This window comes from Benincasa hispida, chromosome 2 (assembly GCF_009727055.1).
Source record: "Benincasa hispida cultivar B227 chromosome 2, ASM972705v1, whole genome shotgun sequence".
NCBI classification, from domain to species: Eukaryota; Viridiplantae; Streptophyta; class Magnoliopsida; order Cucurbitales; family Cucurbitaceae; genus Benincasa; species Benincasa hispida.
This window is the reverse complement of record NC_052350.1, coordinates 11,386,768-11,405,416: the sequence shown is the minus strand read 5'-3', so window position 1 is coordinate 11,405,416 and position 18,649 is coordinate 11,386,768. Positions and strand designations below refer to the sequence as shown.

General features: G+C 39.3%; 2 protein-coding genes and 1 pseudogene across 3 annotated transcripts; 1 reads left to right on the top strand and 2 right to left on the bottom strand.

The window, feature by feature from the left end:
• Positions 1–960: 960 nt before the first annotated feature.
• On the top strand, positions 961–4,783 carry LOC120071929 (serine/threonine-protein kinase STY13-like). 2 transcript variants are annotated; one of them, XM_039024365.1, is made up of 7 exons: positions 961–1,588; positions 1,697–1,834; positions 2,261–2,393; positions 2,551–2,746; positions 3,496–3,620; positions 3,720–3,878; positions 3,970–4,783. In XM_039024365.1, the coding sequence occupies exons 2-7, from the start codon at positions 1,701–1,703 to the stop codon at positions 4,282–4,284; spliced, it is 1,062 nt and encodes a 353-aa protein (XP_038880293.1). In that variant the 5' UTR covers positions 961–1,588; positions 1,697–1,700; the 3' UTR covers positions 4,285–4,783. The 2 variants fall into 2 exon arrangements, with proteins under 2 accessions (XP_038880293.1, XP_038880294.1); XM_039024366.1 differs by lacking the exon at positions 961–1,588 and having other exon boundaries at positions 1,709–1,830.
• A 282-nt stretch (positions 4,784–5,065) lies between these two features.
• Positions 5,066–14,971, bottom strand: LOC120070878 (annotated as a pseudogene).
• Positions 14,972–15,646: 675 nt separating this feature from the next.
• On the bottom strand, positions 15,647–18,302 carry LOC120072270 (pentatricopeptide repeat-containing protein At3g48250, chloroplastic). Its single transcript, XM_039024711.1, has one exon. The coding sequence runs from the start codon at positions 18,140–18,142 to the stop codon at positions 16,244–16,246; it is 1,899 nt and encodes a 632-aa protein (XP_038880639.1). The 5' UTR covers positions 18,143–18,302; the 3' UTR covers positions 15,647–16,243.
• Positions 18,303–18,649: the final 347 nt, after the last annotated feature.

The window sequence follows — 18,649 nt, the reverse complement described above, 5'->3', positions numbered from 1 at the left end:
AAATTACAACTTAGTGAAATACAAGTTTTAGACTTGACGAAAGACTTTTCATTTTGGAAATAATTTGGCGAAGAGAACTTTTTGTGGGGTTGTAAGCAAATTAAATTTGGTAGAGAATTTTTTGTATTGGAATGTGAAAATTTTTTTGTCAATTAATTTAGGATAAAATAATTTTTTGTAAATAAAATTTTGAGGTGGAGAATTTTTTGTTAATTAATTTGGTAGATTGGTTTTTGAAATTGAAAGTAAGAATTTAATAAGGGGCATAAAAGTAATTGTACAACCAGCATTTTCCATACTTACATCATTCTCATCATCAATGGGGTAAAAAAAAACTTGTTTTTAAAAAATAGATAAAAAATACAAAATCAAACTCCAAATAGGCAAATTTTTATCCATTTTCCCATTAATGAAAAACAATACTATTGCTGTAAACTTGAGCCGTTGATCTTCCAGTCAACATATATACTTGTATTAAAAGCATTTAAAATTTGAAAATTTTCAAATACCACAGAGATTGAACTTTTAGTTATTTTACATAATCATCCAAAACAAAAGCTCGAGTTGTACTACCCAAAACAGGGTCTAAAAATAGCCAAGTATGAATGAGTATCGAAAATAGCAAAAAGATCAATAAATAATTGGATTAACCAATAAAAACCCACTTAATTGGCCAAAACCCATGTTCCTAATCAAGTTTCTTCTAATGAATTGGCAATAATTAAACCCCATAAGAGAGAGAAAAAAGTCGATCTTTTTACGATATTTGGACCAATTTGGACTGAAGGACCAGACATAAAAATGGAAATAAGAAAAAGTTGGACTCTGAATTCGAGGGATCAAAATGAAAAGGAGTCAGCATTATCTGAAGGCTAAGGATGAAAAAGAAAATGATGGGTTTTGAAATGGGAATTGGCAAATGATTAAATTTGCATTCCCCCATTAAAAGCTTAGCCTTTAGTTTAAAGGAAAGCTTTGATTGAAGTGAAACACACGAACGGGGAAGTGTTTTAGAAAGTGGGGAAAGTAGTCCAGGCAATTCCATATACACTGGCTTTGTCTCCACGTTGAAAAAGATCGGTTTCCATGTGCCGTTCATTAGTTTACGGCTCCCACAGTCTTTATTACTTTATGATTCATTCATAAACCCTTCTTCTTTTCTCTCTTTTGCATAACCTTTTCTTTACTTAACTCAACACACTCCTTTCAGTGTCTTCCATGATTCTCTCTGCAGATCCACACCTTTATCTTCACCACCATTGATTTTACTCAAAAACCCATCAACCCCATTTCAGTTTCCTCCATTTTGGGGCTTTATTTTAATGCTCTTTGATTCTCAACTCTCGAGGGCTTTGCGATTGGTTCATCTTCTTCCCCTTTTGTTTCCCCTTTTGGGGACTTTTCTTCTTTCCACATCAATTTTTTAAGCAATCCCTTTTCTGCTTTGTGGGTTTTGAAGAATATGAGGGATTTTTCCCCTTTCCCTGCTCATCGACATATTGGCCATCCAACTTTTCGATTGATTTCTGGGTTGGTTTTTGAGGTGTTTTTGTAGGCAGCACGACGTTCAATCGCAGCTCTCAATCATGTATTGTATTGAGCTTATTCACTTGTTGATTACTTAACATTTTATATGGGAATTGCAATTGCTAGACTTCTTTGATTGATTTAGATTCTTTGTTCTTGATTTTTCTAGAAATATGGAAGCTGGGAGTAGATTTTACTCTGCTACGGATGAATTCAGATTGGAAACCAAGTGGTTGGTTGATCCCAAGCATCTCTTCGTTGGACCTAGAATTGGAGAGGGAGCTCATGCCAAAGTTTATGAGGGCAAGTATGAACTCTCTGAAGATTCTCTGTTCTAGCACTATTAATTTTGCTTTGATCTTTTTATTGAGCCCCTTTAAAGGAAAGGAATATGTTGGTTTGGGTGCTCTCTTCTATCTCGAGATCTAGAAATTATTTTCGTATTTCACGAGAAACTCTGCAGTATTTGAACAAAATGTGTCTCCGTTGTTCTAGGATTTGTTGCAAGAATTTCTACTCAGATTCATTTTCCTTACCTTTATGTGTTCTTCTTGCTGTTAATTCAGTCATTTGTATTTGAAATCTTGGTGTTCTGTAGGGATCAATGATTAGCATGACAGTTTGCTATGTTTCCATGATTTTTGGTCAATTTGCTTCAAGTTTATAGGATAATTGTTTTGCTTCGTGCTTTGTTTAGTGATGATATCCATTCTATGTTTCACTGATTGTTCAGATATAAAAACCAGACTGTTGCTATCAAAATTGTTCATAAAGGGGAAACAGCTGATGAGGTGGCAAAGAAAGAGGCTCGGTTTGCTCGAGAAGTTGCAATGTTGTCTAAAGTACAACATAAAAATCTTGTCAAGGTTTGATTTGACTCCAAACTCCATCTGATCCACTGAAATTTTCTTTGAAACCTACATCACACCTGTATTATTTTACAAACAAACCGTGATCATTTAAGAAGTTTTCAAAGTATGCCATGAGTGACCCTTAATTATGCTGAATCCTTGTGTAAAACAGTTTATTGGTGCCTGCAAGGAGCCTGTAATGGTGATAGTAACCGAGCTTTTATTAGGAGGGACCTTACGAAAGTACCTGCTCAATATGCGCCCACGGTGCTTGGACACACGTGTGGCAGTCGGTTTTGCACTTGATATTGCTCGTGCTATGGAATGCCTTCACTCACATGGCATCATACACCGTGATCTGAAACCTGGTAGTCTTTTTGATCCACCTCATAATCCTATAATTCTTCATTCCATTCCAACTTATCTGTTACCCAACTTTTTTAATGAATTAGTGCATTGTAATAATTTGGGTAGAACTTCAAGTCACTATAGGATGATTGCCATGAGTTATTTTCTCAATTTCAAGTTAGAGATCGAGTTACTTTTAGGCAGAAATTTGAGCTTAGTTAAGCATTTGGACCTTCAATTGGTACTGGATCCAGAAGGCTTCTACATTTTTCTCCTTTACTGGTTGTTGGTCCTTAGTTGACACCATGTTCTCAATTGCATACTGTCCCGTTAAGAACATTCAAGAGTTCATAGGCTGAAACTTTGAACTTGCTTGCTTGTATTAAATGGATTCCTTACTTGAGCAGTATTTGTTCTAGAGGTTGTACCTCTATGTCCCTAAGATCTAATGAAACCTATGACTTAAAGTACTTTTAGGCATCAATGCTGGCTAGTTTTTTCTTTAACAAAAAGCTGCTGGGATTCGATAGCGTTAATGATGAAATATTTAAGAAACTGAAAGATTCATCGGTTAGAAGTATAAAGAATTTGTTAGACAAGATGCTTAGTTGCCAAACTGCTTTGATAAGTGTTGCGAAGGGATTTAGGCATGAAAGGCATACTGAGGTTTGTATTGTTTCTTTGATCATCCATTGATTCTCATGAAGTGTTGCATACTCATGACAACTAATGTGTTTTGCCTAAAATTTGTAATTTAATGTGTTGGCAGAGAACCTTCTGTTGACTGCAGATCACAAAACAGTTAAATTAGCTGATTTTGGTTTGGCAAGAGAAGAGTCGTTGACAGAGATGATGACTGCAGAGACGGGGACTTACCGTTGGATGGCTCCAGAGGTGCTTGTTTTAGGAAACATAGTTTGGTTGCATGCATTCTGGTTGCTACTTGAGAAAAATATTTCAAAGTAGCTTAATTGCATTGTCATATGATGTCAGTTGTACAGCACTGTGACACTAAGGCAAGGGGAGAAGAAACATTACAACCATAAAGTGGATGCCTATAGCTTTGCTATTGTGTTATGGGAACTGCTACACAACAAGTTGCCATTTGAAGGCATGTCAAATCTTCAAGCAGCATATGCAGCTGCTTTTAAGGTAATCAGATTCTTCATATGTACTCTTTTTACCATGTTATCTCTCTGATTGATGGAATTTTGGTTTATGATTGATGCCTCTGTTGTTTCAGAATGTTAGGCCTAGCGCAGAGAATATTCCAGAGGAACTGGCTATCGTTCTAACATCATGCTGGCAGGAGGATGCAAATGCACGTCCAAATTTCACCCAAATCATCCAAATGTTACTTAATTACCTTTATACCATTTCACCCCCTGAGCCGGTGATTCCTTCCCGAATTTTCTCTTCTGAGAACACGGTGTTTCCTCCTGAGTCTCCCGGAACAAGCTCACTGATGGCAGTCCGTGACGATTCAGGGGACACTCCAAAAGCTAAAATGGAAAATAATCCCAGAGGTTGTTTCTTCTGCTCCAATGACTGTTACTAAGCTCTAGAATGGTGGAAGAAAAAGCAATAGCAGCTGAAGGAAAAAGCTTAATGAGCTATTTCCCTGTTTAAAGTGCAGAAGTAGGCAGCGGAATAACATGTTTTGTATGTAACTAATGCTTTCCTTTCTTCCCCACCATGTATCAATGTGTAGGTGGTTTTAGTTATGTAGTAACACAGCCTAAGCCTTACATCACCATGGTAGAATGGAAGATCATCCTGATGCTTGGTTGTAAGAACTTGAAGATTCAACTTCAAATCATTGCTACAAGTAAAGGATCAATAATTCCCTCTTGGCAAATTATGCAACTCCAGTATCTACTTATATTTATATGTAAGATTTCCCCTTTTTCTTTTTACTTATACTTTCAATATCATGATCCAATAAAATTTGTATAAGAATTCTTTTGCTGATCTATTAGATTGTATACTTGAGTACTTGAATAAGCATAATAGTTTCATATTTCCCATCTGGATCTTTAAATTTAGTGTTGGGAACAGAACAGGCATTTCACGTTCTGCTTTGATTTAGTGCTTTACGCCTCCAGTCGATCAGATTATGTACAGAAATGATACTGTAGTTGAAGATATGTAACTGAGTTAGTTGCCTACATTTAGGCTTATTAAACAATCATTATCATTCTTGTGTGGATTACTCATCGAAATAACAATAACAATGCTGATTAGATAATACCTGCCTTTGACTTCTCTCAAATAAATTGATTTGTTTCCTCCCAAGGAAAGGAAATCTGTAGTGTAAGCCATCCAACTATAAAACAGACTTACCAATAGTCATTACAGGAGCAAAGGCCATCCTTAAAATGATGAAAACAAATCCGATCCCTAACAATGATCGTTCTTTCGAAGACTCATGATATAAACTTCGTTGCATTATGACAATCTCTGCACATCCTCAGATTTTTCGAAATTCTAAGGGTGGTTCGAGGAGATGTCCGGATAAGACCATAAGCAGTAGCGAGCTTCTGGCTATGATGCAACACCGAAGTTTCTTTACTCTCTTCCTAAGCCTCTAGTCTAGCATCCTCTATGTTGGGCACATATCTGAGCAACTTGATCCGGTTCATCATTCTATCTAATGTATCATGTATTTCCTTAGAGTGTGTATGCTCTCCATCTTCTGAAAAAAACTCACGTACTACACCATCCCGGCATCTTCTTAATCTCCTCCTTAATCAAAGATCTCTCCCTGATTGCATCTCAACCCTACCAACCAGTGCATAGGTATTTGACAGAAGAATGTAATCTCCATTATGAGCAGGCTCCAATCGAGTTATGTGTTCCATTGATTTTTCTGCCCTTTCAACGTCTTTATGAGCTCTGCATGAAGCCAAAAGTGTCCTCCAAACAACAGCATTGGGTGGCATAGGCATGTTATCTTATGAACTGATAAGCTTCTCCAAGAAGCCCAGCTCGTCCATCAATATCAACAACCATGCAACCACAATGCTCAATCCTTGGCTCAATATCAAAATCTCTTCTCATGCTATTGAAAAGATTTCGACCTTGATTAACCAGACAAGCATGGCTACAAGCAGAAAGAACACCAATGAAAGTTACATCATTTGGCTTTACTTCATCCTCTAGCATCAAAGAAAAGAAATCCAGAACCATTTTCGTCTCCATTATTGGCAAGACCCTGAATTAACGCCGTCCATGTGAAGGCATTCTTGAAAGGCATTTCCTTGAAAACTTCAACTGATCTATCTATATACCCACATTTAGCATAGAAATCTATCAGTTGAGTTCCAAGAGTAACAGTGAGCTTCATCTTCTTCTTTTGAATGTAGAAATGAACCATTTACTGGTTTCGTAAGCTCCGAGCATAGCGCATGAATAGAGAACACTGACCATTGTTACCTTGTTTGGATCCGCTTTTCCCTTTTGCATCTCATGGAACAGATTAAGAGCTTTTTTACATCGATCAGCTTGAGCATACCCCGAGATCATCGCACTCCATGCAACATCTCTTTTATCCATTTTGTCAAACAACTTTCGAGCAGTATCAACTCGATGGCATTTGGCATACATATCAATCAGTGAAGTCATTACAGTTGTCTTCGCCCTTTTGACTTAATGTACTCACCAAGCAACTCACCCATTTCCAGATCCGCTAATCTTCCACAAGCCATCAATACGCTAATCATTGTAACACCGTCAAATTCAATATGCAGTTCCTAACATTTTTCGAAAAATTTTCACGACCTCATCCCAAAGCCCATTCTTCGTATAACCCGCTAACATTGAATTCCATGTGTCACGGTCATGCTTGTTGTGAACCCCGAATCCCAATTTTACACTTAAAAGTGTGTTTCTTATTTAAATTGTCTTAATTTTCCACTTAATTGTGTGTCCCTATTTAAATTTGCATAAATAAGTTAAGTAGGTTGATGAGAAAGTTAGTGTGAAATGGTGAAGAAGGAATGGGGATTTGAAAAGAAAAATATGGACATTGAGTTTGAGAAATTTGGGAAAAATTGGCTCAGTATGGAAAATTTATGTGAAATGCGTGTTGTGCACAAAGCACTGGAAGGCAAGTGACTAGTGGCATAATCGTGTAGAAATTGCACGGAGACGAACAATGTTCGTAGTAGCTAAGAGCGAGATTGTTGAGAGTGAGATCAGCGAGATCAGCAAGATCATTAAGAGCGAGACCAGCGAGATTGGAGAGAATGAGAGAGCAAGATTGGATAAAAGATGGGAGAGAGCAAGACCAGCGAAAAAGTGGGAGAGAACGAGAGTAGAGAGAGCGAGATTTTGAGCTAGAAAGTTGGAGAGAGCGAGATTTTGAGCAAGAAAGTGGGACAAGAGCGAGAGCTAGCCTGTGCGTCAGCCACGCCTTGTCCTTGTGCTGCATTCGAACGTCACGCCCACGCCTCGCCTATGCATTGAACGGCCGAGCAAGTTCTGGGCAATGTATTTGGACGCATTGGGTGGATTATGCATTTAAAACCCTAATTTGAATACAAACAAAGCTTGAAGACGTAAAGGCAAACGTCAATTAAAATCTAGTGTTCGATTAAGAAACTTCTTAAACCCTAAGAAATTGTGTTGGATGCGTTTGGGAAGAAACACATTGAACCAAGGTGAAGTCAGCTTACGTTGATAAAGGGAATATTAAACATTTGGCCATGCAGCCAAGTAGGTGCTGTCAATCCACAAGCAATTTGAACGCCTACAAATAGGGAGTTGGGATTTCATTTTCAAATCACATAAAAATCAAAATTTCTTAGAGAAAGTAGAGGGCAGTGAGGGTTCAGAGGAATGTGTCAACTTTGGACGAGGAGATCTTCCAATCTACTTGTGCGTTTGGAGTGATTCCAAATCCATCTGAAAGATCTAGAAGTCTAGTTTTCAGAGTAGGGTTGCCGGAGAAAAGGCACTCAAAGGAACTAGGCTGAAGGTTGAGAAGAAGGCAGAAGGGCCAGACTGTCGGATCAGTCTGGGCCAGTCTTGAAGATTTTGAGATTCCAGCCAAACCACGAGGAATTCTAAGCTGGAAGTTTAGGATAAGATTCCTAAGACATTTTAGAATAAGTTTGTAGAAGGAAGTATTTCCAAATAAGGTTCGGAACTATGAGTAATCTAAATTGTAAGTTGAATCTGGATTCTAGGGGTGAAAAAGGGACCCGAGGAGCTACTAGAGTGAAAGGTTCCTAAGAATTCGAGGTGAGTGGCTAAAATGTTTTCGAACTAAAACGTTTTTAAACTATTTTGATTACAAACATTTTACAGAAAGCATGTTTACGAAAATAATTCTCATGCCTACTAGTTTTATAAAGTGGCTTCCAAGCAAGATCTGAATTCTCATGCCTACTACCATTCGAGTATCGGAATGGCACCATATGAAGCCCTATACGGAAGACCATGTAGGACTCTGATATACTGGAATGAAGTCGGTGAAAGGAAATTACTAGGTCCAGAACTTGTACAATAGATGTTAGATAACATTAAGATTATAAGAGATAATCTTAAGACGGCTCGAGATAGGCAAAAAGACATGCTGATAAGCGGAGAAGAGAATTAGAGTTTGAAATGGGTGATAAAGTATTTATGAAATTATCTCCGTAGAAAGGAATACTCAGGTTTGGTAGAAAAGGGAAGTTAAGCCCGAGATATATTGGACCCTATGAGATAATAAAAAGAATTGGTACAATGGCATATCGATTGGATTTACCTCCGGAATTATCTCGTGTTCATGATGTGTTTCATGTGGCGATGCTTAGAAAGTATGTGTCAGACCCTACTCATATATTATTTGAGCAACCGTTACAGTTGAAAGAGAATTTATCGTATAAGGAGGAACCAGTGGAGATTCTGGACAGAAAGGAACAAGTCTTGAGGAATAAGACAATCCCATTAATAAAGGTGCTATGGCAGAACCATGCTATAGAAGAAGCAACATGGGAAGTTGAGGAGCAAATCAGAAATAAGTATCCGCAGTTGTTTAACTGACGGACTTGTGGCGAAATTTCGAGGACGAAATTTTTATAAAGAGGAGGTAAATGTGAACCCCGAATCCCAATTTTACACTTAAGTGTGTTTCTTATTTAAATTGTCTTAATTTTCCACTTAATTGTGTGTCTCTATTTAAATTTGCATAAATAAGTTAAGTAGGTTGATGAGAAAGCTAGTGTGAAATGGTGAAGAAGGAATGAGGATTTGAAAAGAAAAATATGGACATTGAGTTTGGAAAATTTGGGAAAAATTGGCTAAGTATGGAAAATTTATGTGAAATGCGTGTTGTGCACAAAGCATTGGAAGGCAAGTGACTAGTGGCACAATCGTGTAGAAATTGCATGGAGACGAATAATGTTCGCAGTAGCTAAGAGCGAGATTGTTGAGAGTGAGATCAGCGAGATCGTTGAGAGTGAGATCAGCGAGATCGTTGAGAGTGAGATCAGCGAGATCGTTGAGAGCGAGATCATTGAGATCGAGACCAGCGAGATTGGAGAGAATGAGAGAGAGTGAGATTGGATAGAAGATGAGAGAGAGCAAGACCAGCGAGAAAGTGGGAGAGAACGAGAGTAGAGAGAGCGAGATTTTGAGCGAGAAAGTGGGAGAGAGCGAGAGCAGCCTGTGCGTCAGCCATGCCTTGTCTGGTGCTGCATTCGAACGTCACGCCCACGCCTCACCTATGCATTGAAAGGCCGAGCAAGCTTCTGGGCAATGTATTTGGACGCATTGGGGTGGATTATGCATTTAAAAACCCTAATTTGAATACAAACAAAGCTTGAAGACGTAAAGGCAAACGTCAATTAAAATCTAGGTGTTCGATTAAGAGAAATTCTTAAACCCTAAGAAATTGTGTTGGATGCGTTTGGGAAGAATACATTGAACCAAGGTGAAGTCAGCATACGTTGATAAAGAGAGGATTAAACATTTGGCCATGCAGCCAAGTAGGTGTTGTCAATCCCACGAGCAATTTGAACGCCTACAAATAGAGAGTTGGGATTTCATTTTCAAATCACAGAAAAATCATAAATTTCTTAGAGAAAGTAGAGGGCAGTGAGGGTTTAGAGGAATGTGTCAACTTTGGATAAAGAGATCTTCCAATCTACTCGTGCGTTTGGAGTGATTCCAAATCCATCTGAAAGATATAGAAGTCTAGTTTTCAGAGTAGGGTTGCCGGAGGAAAAGACTCAAAGGAACTAGGCTGGAGGTTGAGAAAAAGGCAGAAGGGTCAGACTGTCGGATCAGTCTGAGCCAGTCTTGAAGATTTTGAGATTCCAGCCAAACCACGAAGAATTCTGAGCTGGAAGTTTAAGATAAGATTCCTAAGACATTTTAGAATAAGTTTGTAGAAGGAAGTATTTCCAAATAAGGTTCAGAACTATGAGTATTCTAAGTTGTAAGTTGAATCTGGATTCTAGGGGTGAAAAAGGGACCCGAGGAGCTACTAGAGTGAAAAGTTCCTAAGAATTCGAGGTGAGTGGCTAAAATGTTTTCGAACTAAAACGTTTTTAAACTTTTTTTATTACAAACATTTTACAGAAAGCATATTTGCGAAAATAATTCTCATGCCTACTAGTTTTACAAAGTGGTTTCCAAGAAAGATCTGAATTGTGTTGTAAATGCATGCCTATTATTGAAAAACTATTTACATATGTTGATTTTATCCAGCATGCGTTACCATCTTTAAAGCCATGTTGTATATGTGTTATACTGTACATGCTTTAAAGAGAAAAGTTGTTTATAACTAATTTTGGTAAAATGCAATGCTGAAGATAGTTCAGTATCTTCTCTGCCACTAAAGGACAAAAAGACTTGTAACCGTTTGCTAGATGGTTACTGTTAATATTGTACACATGTTACTATTGTTCATATAGGGACTAGGGTTTGTGGGTTTTGGGACTTGTAAATCTAATGTTGTAAATACTCTAAACATATTAAGTTTCTAAGTTAATAAATTGTGGGCCTACAGTCGTCCTGTTCCATATAATTTGTATTTGGTATCAGAGTTATTCCGCAAGAGTTTTTTGGGCAGTAAGTGTCAGCCTAAGGGTTGATAACTACTGCAGTCATGCCCTTCTCTAGGCTAAGAGGGTGATTTGGGGTGGGGTGTGACACTTGTCCAAGGCGTGTTGCCCATGGCCGCATGTCTGCCACCTCATTTTTTTTTTGAAGAGATATTGTAATTAAAGTGTGGAGAGGGGGAATTGAACCTCAAACCACGAGGTTGATAATATGAACATTATGCTAGTTAAGCTACGCTCTTGTTGGTCCCGCCACCTCATTTTACTATGCTTTCATTTTATATATTTCCTTTTGCTAGGTAGTTTGCTTTCTATGTACTTTTCTTAGTGTGTGACCGCTCGCCTATTTCCATATGCAAGGGTGACGGATGTACTTTTGTTCAAAATGCACTATATGGGGGTAAGACCAATCATCATATCCTTATACCAGTAAGTTGTATGCTATAAAGCCGTGTTGTTGCTTATTGCTTTCTAGCTGTACAACTAATGTTCATTGTTTACACATACTTTCAAACGCTTGCGAAAACCTTTTTCTCTAAACCCGTTTTCTAAAACCTTTTTCTGAAGAACGGGGGTGGAGGTTATTTGAAACGCCCATTGTGCCACCAGCTATTTGGATTTAGATTGGCTGACTTGTTTGAGGGCGAGAACAAGTGCCGCACAATTGCCTCGAGACCCTTAAGAAGGTGTGATTGTGACAATTGGTATCAGAGCCAAGTCGGCTTACGGAGTTGAGAATATGTGATCATGTCTGCTACAAAGCAGTTGGGTAAGTCCCATGTTGACTAATTGGTCAAGATAGAAAAGCAAATGCTCTATCAAATAGAAGTCCCTGATCAGGTTTGGTTCCTAGAAACTTGATTATAAGAAGCCGCTGACAAAGCCGATGAAATTGATGTGATGGCTGGCTGCTTAGACTGGATGCCCGTCAGGGAATTGATGGCAAGGGTTGACACCCTAGAGGCAAAAGCTATAAGAAGTGGGCCTCTCGAGTGTGGGGATAGTTCATCAGGCTCTGCTGCCCCTATGGAAGAGCATGTCAGAAAACTAGACAACTCACAGAAAGTGATAATTTAGATGGTGACTGAATTGTCCGAGGACTTTCGAGCCACCATTGATGACATCCGGGTAGAGATTGCAGACATTAGTGCAAGAGTTAACCTCACCATGAGAGCGGTGGAAAACCAAGCCTCAGTTGGGGGTGCAATCCAATTCAACGGGGTAAAAGTACCTGAGCCCAAGCCCTTCTATGGGGCTCGCAATGCGAAGGCGCTAGAAAATTTTATCTTTGACATGGAGCAGTATTTTAGAGCTACGAACACAAGATCACCCTAGCAACGGTGCATCTAGCAGAGGATGCTAAGTTATGGTGGAGGTCCCACTTCATGGACGTCCAAAAGGATCGGTGCACCATCGACACGTGGGAGAGACTAAAACAAGAGTTGCGATCTCAGTTCTTCCCTAAGAATGTTGAGATTTTGGCAAGACGTAAGCTATAGGAATTGAGACATACCGGCACCATCAGGGACTATGTGAAACAATTTGTTGGGTTGATGTTGGACATAAGAGATATGTCTGAAAAAGACACAGTTTTCTGTTTTTTCGAGGGTCTGACACCATAGGCAAAGATGAAGTTGTATGAACAAAGAATACAAGATCTTTTGGCCACATATTCGGCGGTCGAATGGTTCTTCGACTTAATTGATAAATCTTAAGAGAGGAGGCAACACTTGAGATCCCCTAATAAAGGGAGGAGGGGCAATGGTTTGAGCCCATCGAGGAATAGTAGGGGAGATGGAGACACTAGTGGGGATGGAAAACCACTTCAGCAGACGACTGGAAATACGTGACGGTGGCAAAATCAATAGAATTTCTATCGGCCTACAAGGGGCAGCACAAGGTGAGCGAATGTCCAAAACGAGCAACCTTTAACGCTTTCCAAGCTTCATTAGCCTCGGACTAGAAAGGTAAAGTTGTTCAGGTAGAGGATAAGACTGTGCAAGCCGAGGAAGATGGAACCCCACGAGTTGGGGTCCTAAGATTTTTAATTGCCCTCCAGAAGAATGTGGGAGAATCAAAGGAACCCCTAAAGGGCGGATTGATGTATGTCGATGCTTGGGTCAACCATAGATTGGCCAAAAGTACCATGGTCAACTCAGGAGCCACCCATAACTTTATGTCTAAAATAGAAGCCAGATGGTTGAATCTCTGTTGGGAAGGGGGCGCAGGTAAAATGAAAGCAGTGAACTCTACGACCTTGTCTATTACAGGAATGACAAAGAGAGCAGTCGTAAAGTTGGAGGATTGGAGTGGACTTGCCGATTTCGTGATCGACAAAATGGGTGACTTTGATGTGGTGTTAGGGATTGAATTCTTGCTTGAACACCAGGTAATTTCGATACGTCTTGCCAAATGTCTAGTGATTACAAGGTCTACGCCCACCTTTGTGCATGCCGAGATCGGACAACCGAATGGGATAAGGATGATCTCGGCCCTCCAATTGGAGAAGGGCCCTGCCCACGAGTCAATCGAAACCATGGAAGAGAAGACCCCTCAAGACATTCTATGTGTCTTGGAGAAGTGTTGTGTTGTCGAGCCAGACAGTTTACACAAGTCCCTGTCTCCAAAGAGGAGGAGAAGAAGAAGAAGGAAGTCCAGACACCGAGAGTTCCTACCAGGGGACAAGGTTCGGGTAAACTTGTGCCTAAGACAGTTTTGAAGTCGAGGACAAAGAGAATGTTGCCTCGCGAGCAGCTTTAGAGGACTAGTGGAAGTTGTCAAAGGGTTGGGAAAGCCTCTTATCGGGTGCAGTTACCATCGTGGATGGAGATTCATCCTGTCATCCACGTAAGTAGATTGAAACCTTGTCATCCCAACCATGTTAAGGAGCGATATAGGGTGAGGACCCGTCCGACTAGCACGACGAAGAAAATGACAGAGGAAGAAGTCAATGAGAGACTTGCTGAGGGAAGCGACAGAGTTGGAAGATCAGGACCAAGCTGGGAAGAGTTCCTAGAGAGGTGGAAAAGCCTCCAAGACAGAGAAGTTCGTTGGAAGCGTGCATAAGACCTCAAGGCAACTGTTCAACAATTTCCTGAGTTCGAGCAGAGTCGGTTAACAGGGACGTCAGCCAATTAAGTGGGGAAGAATGTCACGGTCATGCTTATCCAGAGCGTGTTTCCCATGACTGCATGTCTGCCTCCACCTCATTTTACTATGCTTTCATTTTATGTATTTCCTTTTGCTAGATAGTTTGCTTTCTATGTACTTTTCTTAGTGTGTGATCGCTCGCCCATTTCCATATGCAAGGGTGATGGATGTACTTTTGTTCAAAATGCACTATATAGGGATAAGACCAATCATCATATCCTCATACTAGTGAGTTGTATGCTATAAAGCCGTGTTATTGCTTAGTGTTTTCTAGCTGTACGACTAATGTTCATTGTTTACACATGCTTTCAAACATTTTCAAAAACCTTTTTCTCTAAACCCGTTTTCTAAAACCTTTTTCTGAAGAATAGGGGTGGAGGTTATTTGAAACGCCCATTGTGCCACCGACTATTTGGACTTGGATTGGCTGACTTGTTCGAGCTCCTTCAGAAGGTGCGATTGTGACACCACACAGCTAGGCCTCATTTTGGCATTCCATCAACACCTGACGTGCAACCTCAACTTGCCCACAATTCGCGTACATATGAATCAAAGTATTCTTGACAAACTCATTTGGTTTGAACCCAGATTTCAGAATCAGTGTGTGAACCTGTTCGCCTTCCTTCAGCGCTCTCATTCTAGAGCAAGCCTTTAAGACACGAGAGAAAGTGAATTCGTCATGTTCAACTGAGTTTTCATGCATTTTCTTGAATAGGAGAAGGGCATTATGAGGCGATAGCTTGAAAGCAAGACCCCTGATCATAACATTGTAAGTCGAGATTCCAGGTTTGTCAATATGGTTGAAAATGGAAAGGGCATAGTCTATGGTGTTGGGAAGGGGTAAAGCTGCAGACTGGAGAATGACTTCTGTGATGACAAGGTCAAGAAGACGGCGAGTTTTGAGAAGGTGAGCATGAACTTGATGGAGGTCTATGCAAGTTTTGCATTGCTGAAGAATTAAAGATTTTGGATTTTCAGGGAACTGGGAAATGTGGGTTATGGAAGTTAGGATATATTGGGAAGGGAAGTGAGTGTCGATGCCATTTCAGAGGAAAGTGGCACTTGAAAGATTCTAAATTTGATAATATATCATATATGGATGGCTCAGTTCAGAGGATTAGGAGTAGAACAGAACTTCCCACATTTCTATGCACAGAGAATTTTTTTCATGAAAGAGAAGAGTTGTACAATGATTGACTTGTTTGTTTCAATTTAAACCAGAAAAACAAATAGTCAGCTCATCTTCAAATGGTTCTATTCAACCACCAAAAGAAATGATCCTATTTCTCATTTTTCAAGGAACAAACTTGTTTATAACTATTTTCCGTTCTTGTTTTTGTTCCTTTTTCTCAAAAGATATTAAATTTGATAATATAGTTTAGACGCTATTTTATAATGTTTTCTATTTCCATTTCTCAGTTTTCAAGAATTAGTCAGCCAAAAGATTCTCCTTACAATCCACAAAAATTCTGTTCGTTGTCTTGGCTAAATTCCAACTGAAGGTTCATTAAGTAAATTGATACTCTTTCCATTTTGGGTATCATGAATCAAGAACAAAATTGAAAAAGGTGTTACAAAGTAGTCAACTTTATAGACTTTTGGACACAGAACACTGATACCAAATAACTGCTAAAACCCTCATATATCCATCAAGTGAAGAATGATCCGTGATCTGGAGGAGAGCTCAAGTTTTTGTGTTTTGTGGTGGCAGCATAAACCCATAAATTTCAGCTTATAATATTTCTTAAACCCTCTCAAGCTATTGTAGAACTTGATTCGTGCAACTATAAGCAGATGCAATTATACAAGAACAGAAAAAAAATGGCAAACCCTTCAAACGTTAACATCACATTTGCTTCGACGATTGAAGTTTTTATCATCAAATATGAAAATGAAAGAAGTTATCAGCGCCTGTTCACACGATGGCGCATTGCAATACAAATGAAGAATGTAAACAGAAGTACAGGGTCTAAAAGAAAATGGAAGAAAGCAAGTCTGTATTGTTCTCATCCTAAACCCAGAGACTCGCATTTTGTCACTGTGTTACATAGCAGATAAATTATGATGAGTGTATGAACCAATGAATCAAACTGCTTTAAAGAATCAAGAAGGTAAAGACCACAGCATAAGGCACCTTTTTTCCACCAGATTGACAAGCCTGCTGGTTTTTTGCAAATTAAATCATCTACACTTCAACATTCTGTTGATGATTTAATCCTCGATGGCATAACTGAATCTCATGACTAAAAACAAGTAGGAACATAGCCACAAGAAATTGTATCTGATGTGCTATTGATCTTTGTATTATGTGATTATTCAAGTTCCAATGGGGTTGGGAGAAGATTGAGTGGTAGGAGTGATTTTGCTTTCTGCAGATCCAAAGAGCTTACAAATTTCACTATGCTTTCGAATGTGATGTGGGCATTTAAAGAGCAGATCTTTGGCCTCAGAATATCTGCCTTCGTTAAAAAATGAATTAAAAATATGAAGATATGCAGACATGGAAGGATATTCTTTTAAGCTCAGAACCTTCAGAAAATCAACAGCATCCTCCACGGTACCAAACTTGGAGATATATTGAACAAATGGTTCTGAAAAAGGTGGGTAATTTTGTTTCTTCATTAAACTAAGAAGGGCAATAGCTTCCTCAAGTTTCCTTACTTCTAAAAGCTTTTCAATTAACTGCTTGTATGTTGCTTGCCATGGTCTTACATGAGCCTTATTCACCAACTCAGTCAGCAACTGATATGCACCATCTAATTTTTTCTGGCCAAGGAAACCGCTAATCAACACATCCAAAAGATCAGCATCTGGATTACAGTTCTTCTCTATCATCTTTGCAAAACAAACTAAAGCACTGTCAAGTTCATTGGCATTACAATATCCTTGAATTAAAATGGTCCAAGTCTTGATATCAGGAATACATCCTTGTGCTTCCATCTCATCCAGCACTTCACAAGCTTCCTCAAGTCTCCTGGCCTTGCAAAGTCCAAACACCAGTTGGCTGTATGTAACATTATCAGGTTCATATCCTGCATTTCTCATAGAGTTTATAATATTCTCCGCTTCATCGAACTTTCCCGCGCTTGTCAACGACCTATGAATTCCATCGTAAATAGCTTTGGAGAGACTGTACCCTGTAGCCTCGAATTTCTTGGCGACTCTAAAAACCAAGCTCAAATCTGGATTGTCACCAGCAGCGATGGTCCGCAAAAGAATGCTGCACTCCTGCAATGAGGGTTTGTATGGCCCATCCATCATAAGCTCATAAAGCTTGACAGCATCACCCATCATCTTGCTCTTTTGAAACTGCCTGGAAATCTTTATGTAAGTATCGATGTCGATCTCATGACTAGCATTCTTCATTTCTTCAATCACACCCCAAAACTCCTCAATCGATTCATCCCGTCCAAGGACCCTGGCAATTGCATTGTATGTAACTGTGTTATGATTATAATCCGGCCTAGAACCAACCCAATGAAAAAAACTCAAGGCTTTCGAAGGAGAATTCCGAAGTTCCTTCAACACTCTAATCACAAAATTATCTGACAATGCAATGCCAAGCTCCTCAAGTTTTGTAGCAATATCACTACTCCAATCTGATCCTAAAACAATATTAACTATCTTCCGCACAACACTATCCATGCCATTTTCTAGCAGCAATCTATTGTAAAAATGAGTCAGAGCCGTGGCATCTGCGGCCTTCTTTGCGCTTTTCAAAACCCCAAAAATGGTCAAATAAGTTTCCTCATCTAGGTAAAACCCTTGTTCTTTCATTACCCTTAATGTAATCCAGAACTGCTTCATCGACTCATTTTGAGCAAAAATCCTAAGCAAAATGCTATAAATCGAAGAACTCTGAGTAAACCCATTTTTCCCACAGACCCAGTTGAAGAAATCCGAGGCCTTTTGGGGTTGTTTATCGAGTCTTTTCAGAACATAGACAACAGTTTCGTGTGTGAGTGTAGGGTTTAAAGTCTCTAATTCTGATTCTAACATTTCTGACCAATCGTTGGCCAATACAAGCTCGAGAAGCGAATGGGGCTTCGACGAGAAAAACAGAACACGATGATTACATCTGAAACAGGGGATGAGGGATTGATGAGAAATAGAAGAAGAAGGTGAAAACCGAGTCACCTGGGGATATAGCGACCGAGTCGAAAAGAACGAGTTTGCCAGTCTCAGGGAAGTGAAAATTGCGCTTCTTCTTGTCATGGTTGCTCGGGGAAACCCCTCTCGGCGGCCTGAATGATTTACGACGGAAGAAGGTTTCCAAATTGGGGTTTTTTTTGAGGGTTTAAGCAAAGGGCTGGACCACGAGTATTGATGGGTCGGGTCGGATCGGGTCGGGCTTGTTTATTTAGGAGGGGAAAAAAAAAGGGAAAAATAGCCACTTTCAAAGCTGATTAAAATTACAGACACGAACCGAAACTTGGACAGGTGTATGATGATCCAATTTTTTGTCAAAAGTATTGCAACTCCGTTTCATGTCCCAGGTTTTATTTAACATTCTAAAAATTTTTATTCAAAAGTAGTTTTGAAGCATTTGGAAAAAAATTTCTGTGATATTACAATTTTCGAAAGTATACGAGTATTTCTTAAAAAAAAATAAAGTTGGAGGACATTTTTGTAAGTGGAGATTGATGTATTTTTTCCCTTTTTTTTGGGTCTTTTTCTTGATCAATGATGGAGACAAAGCATGGAGTTTAAAACTAGTGGAAC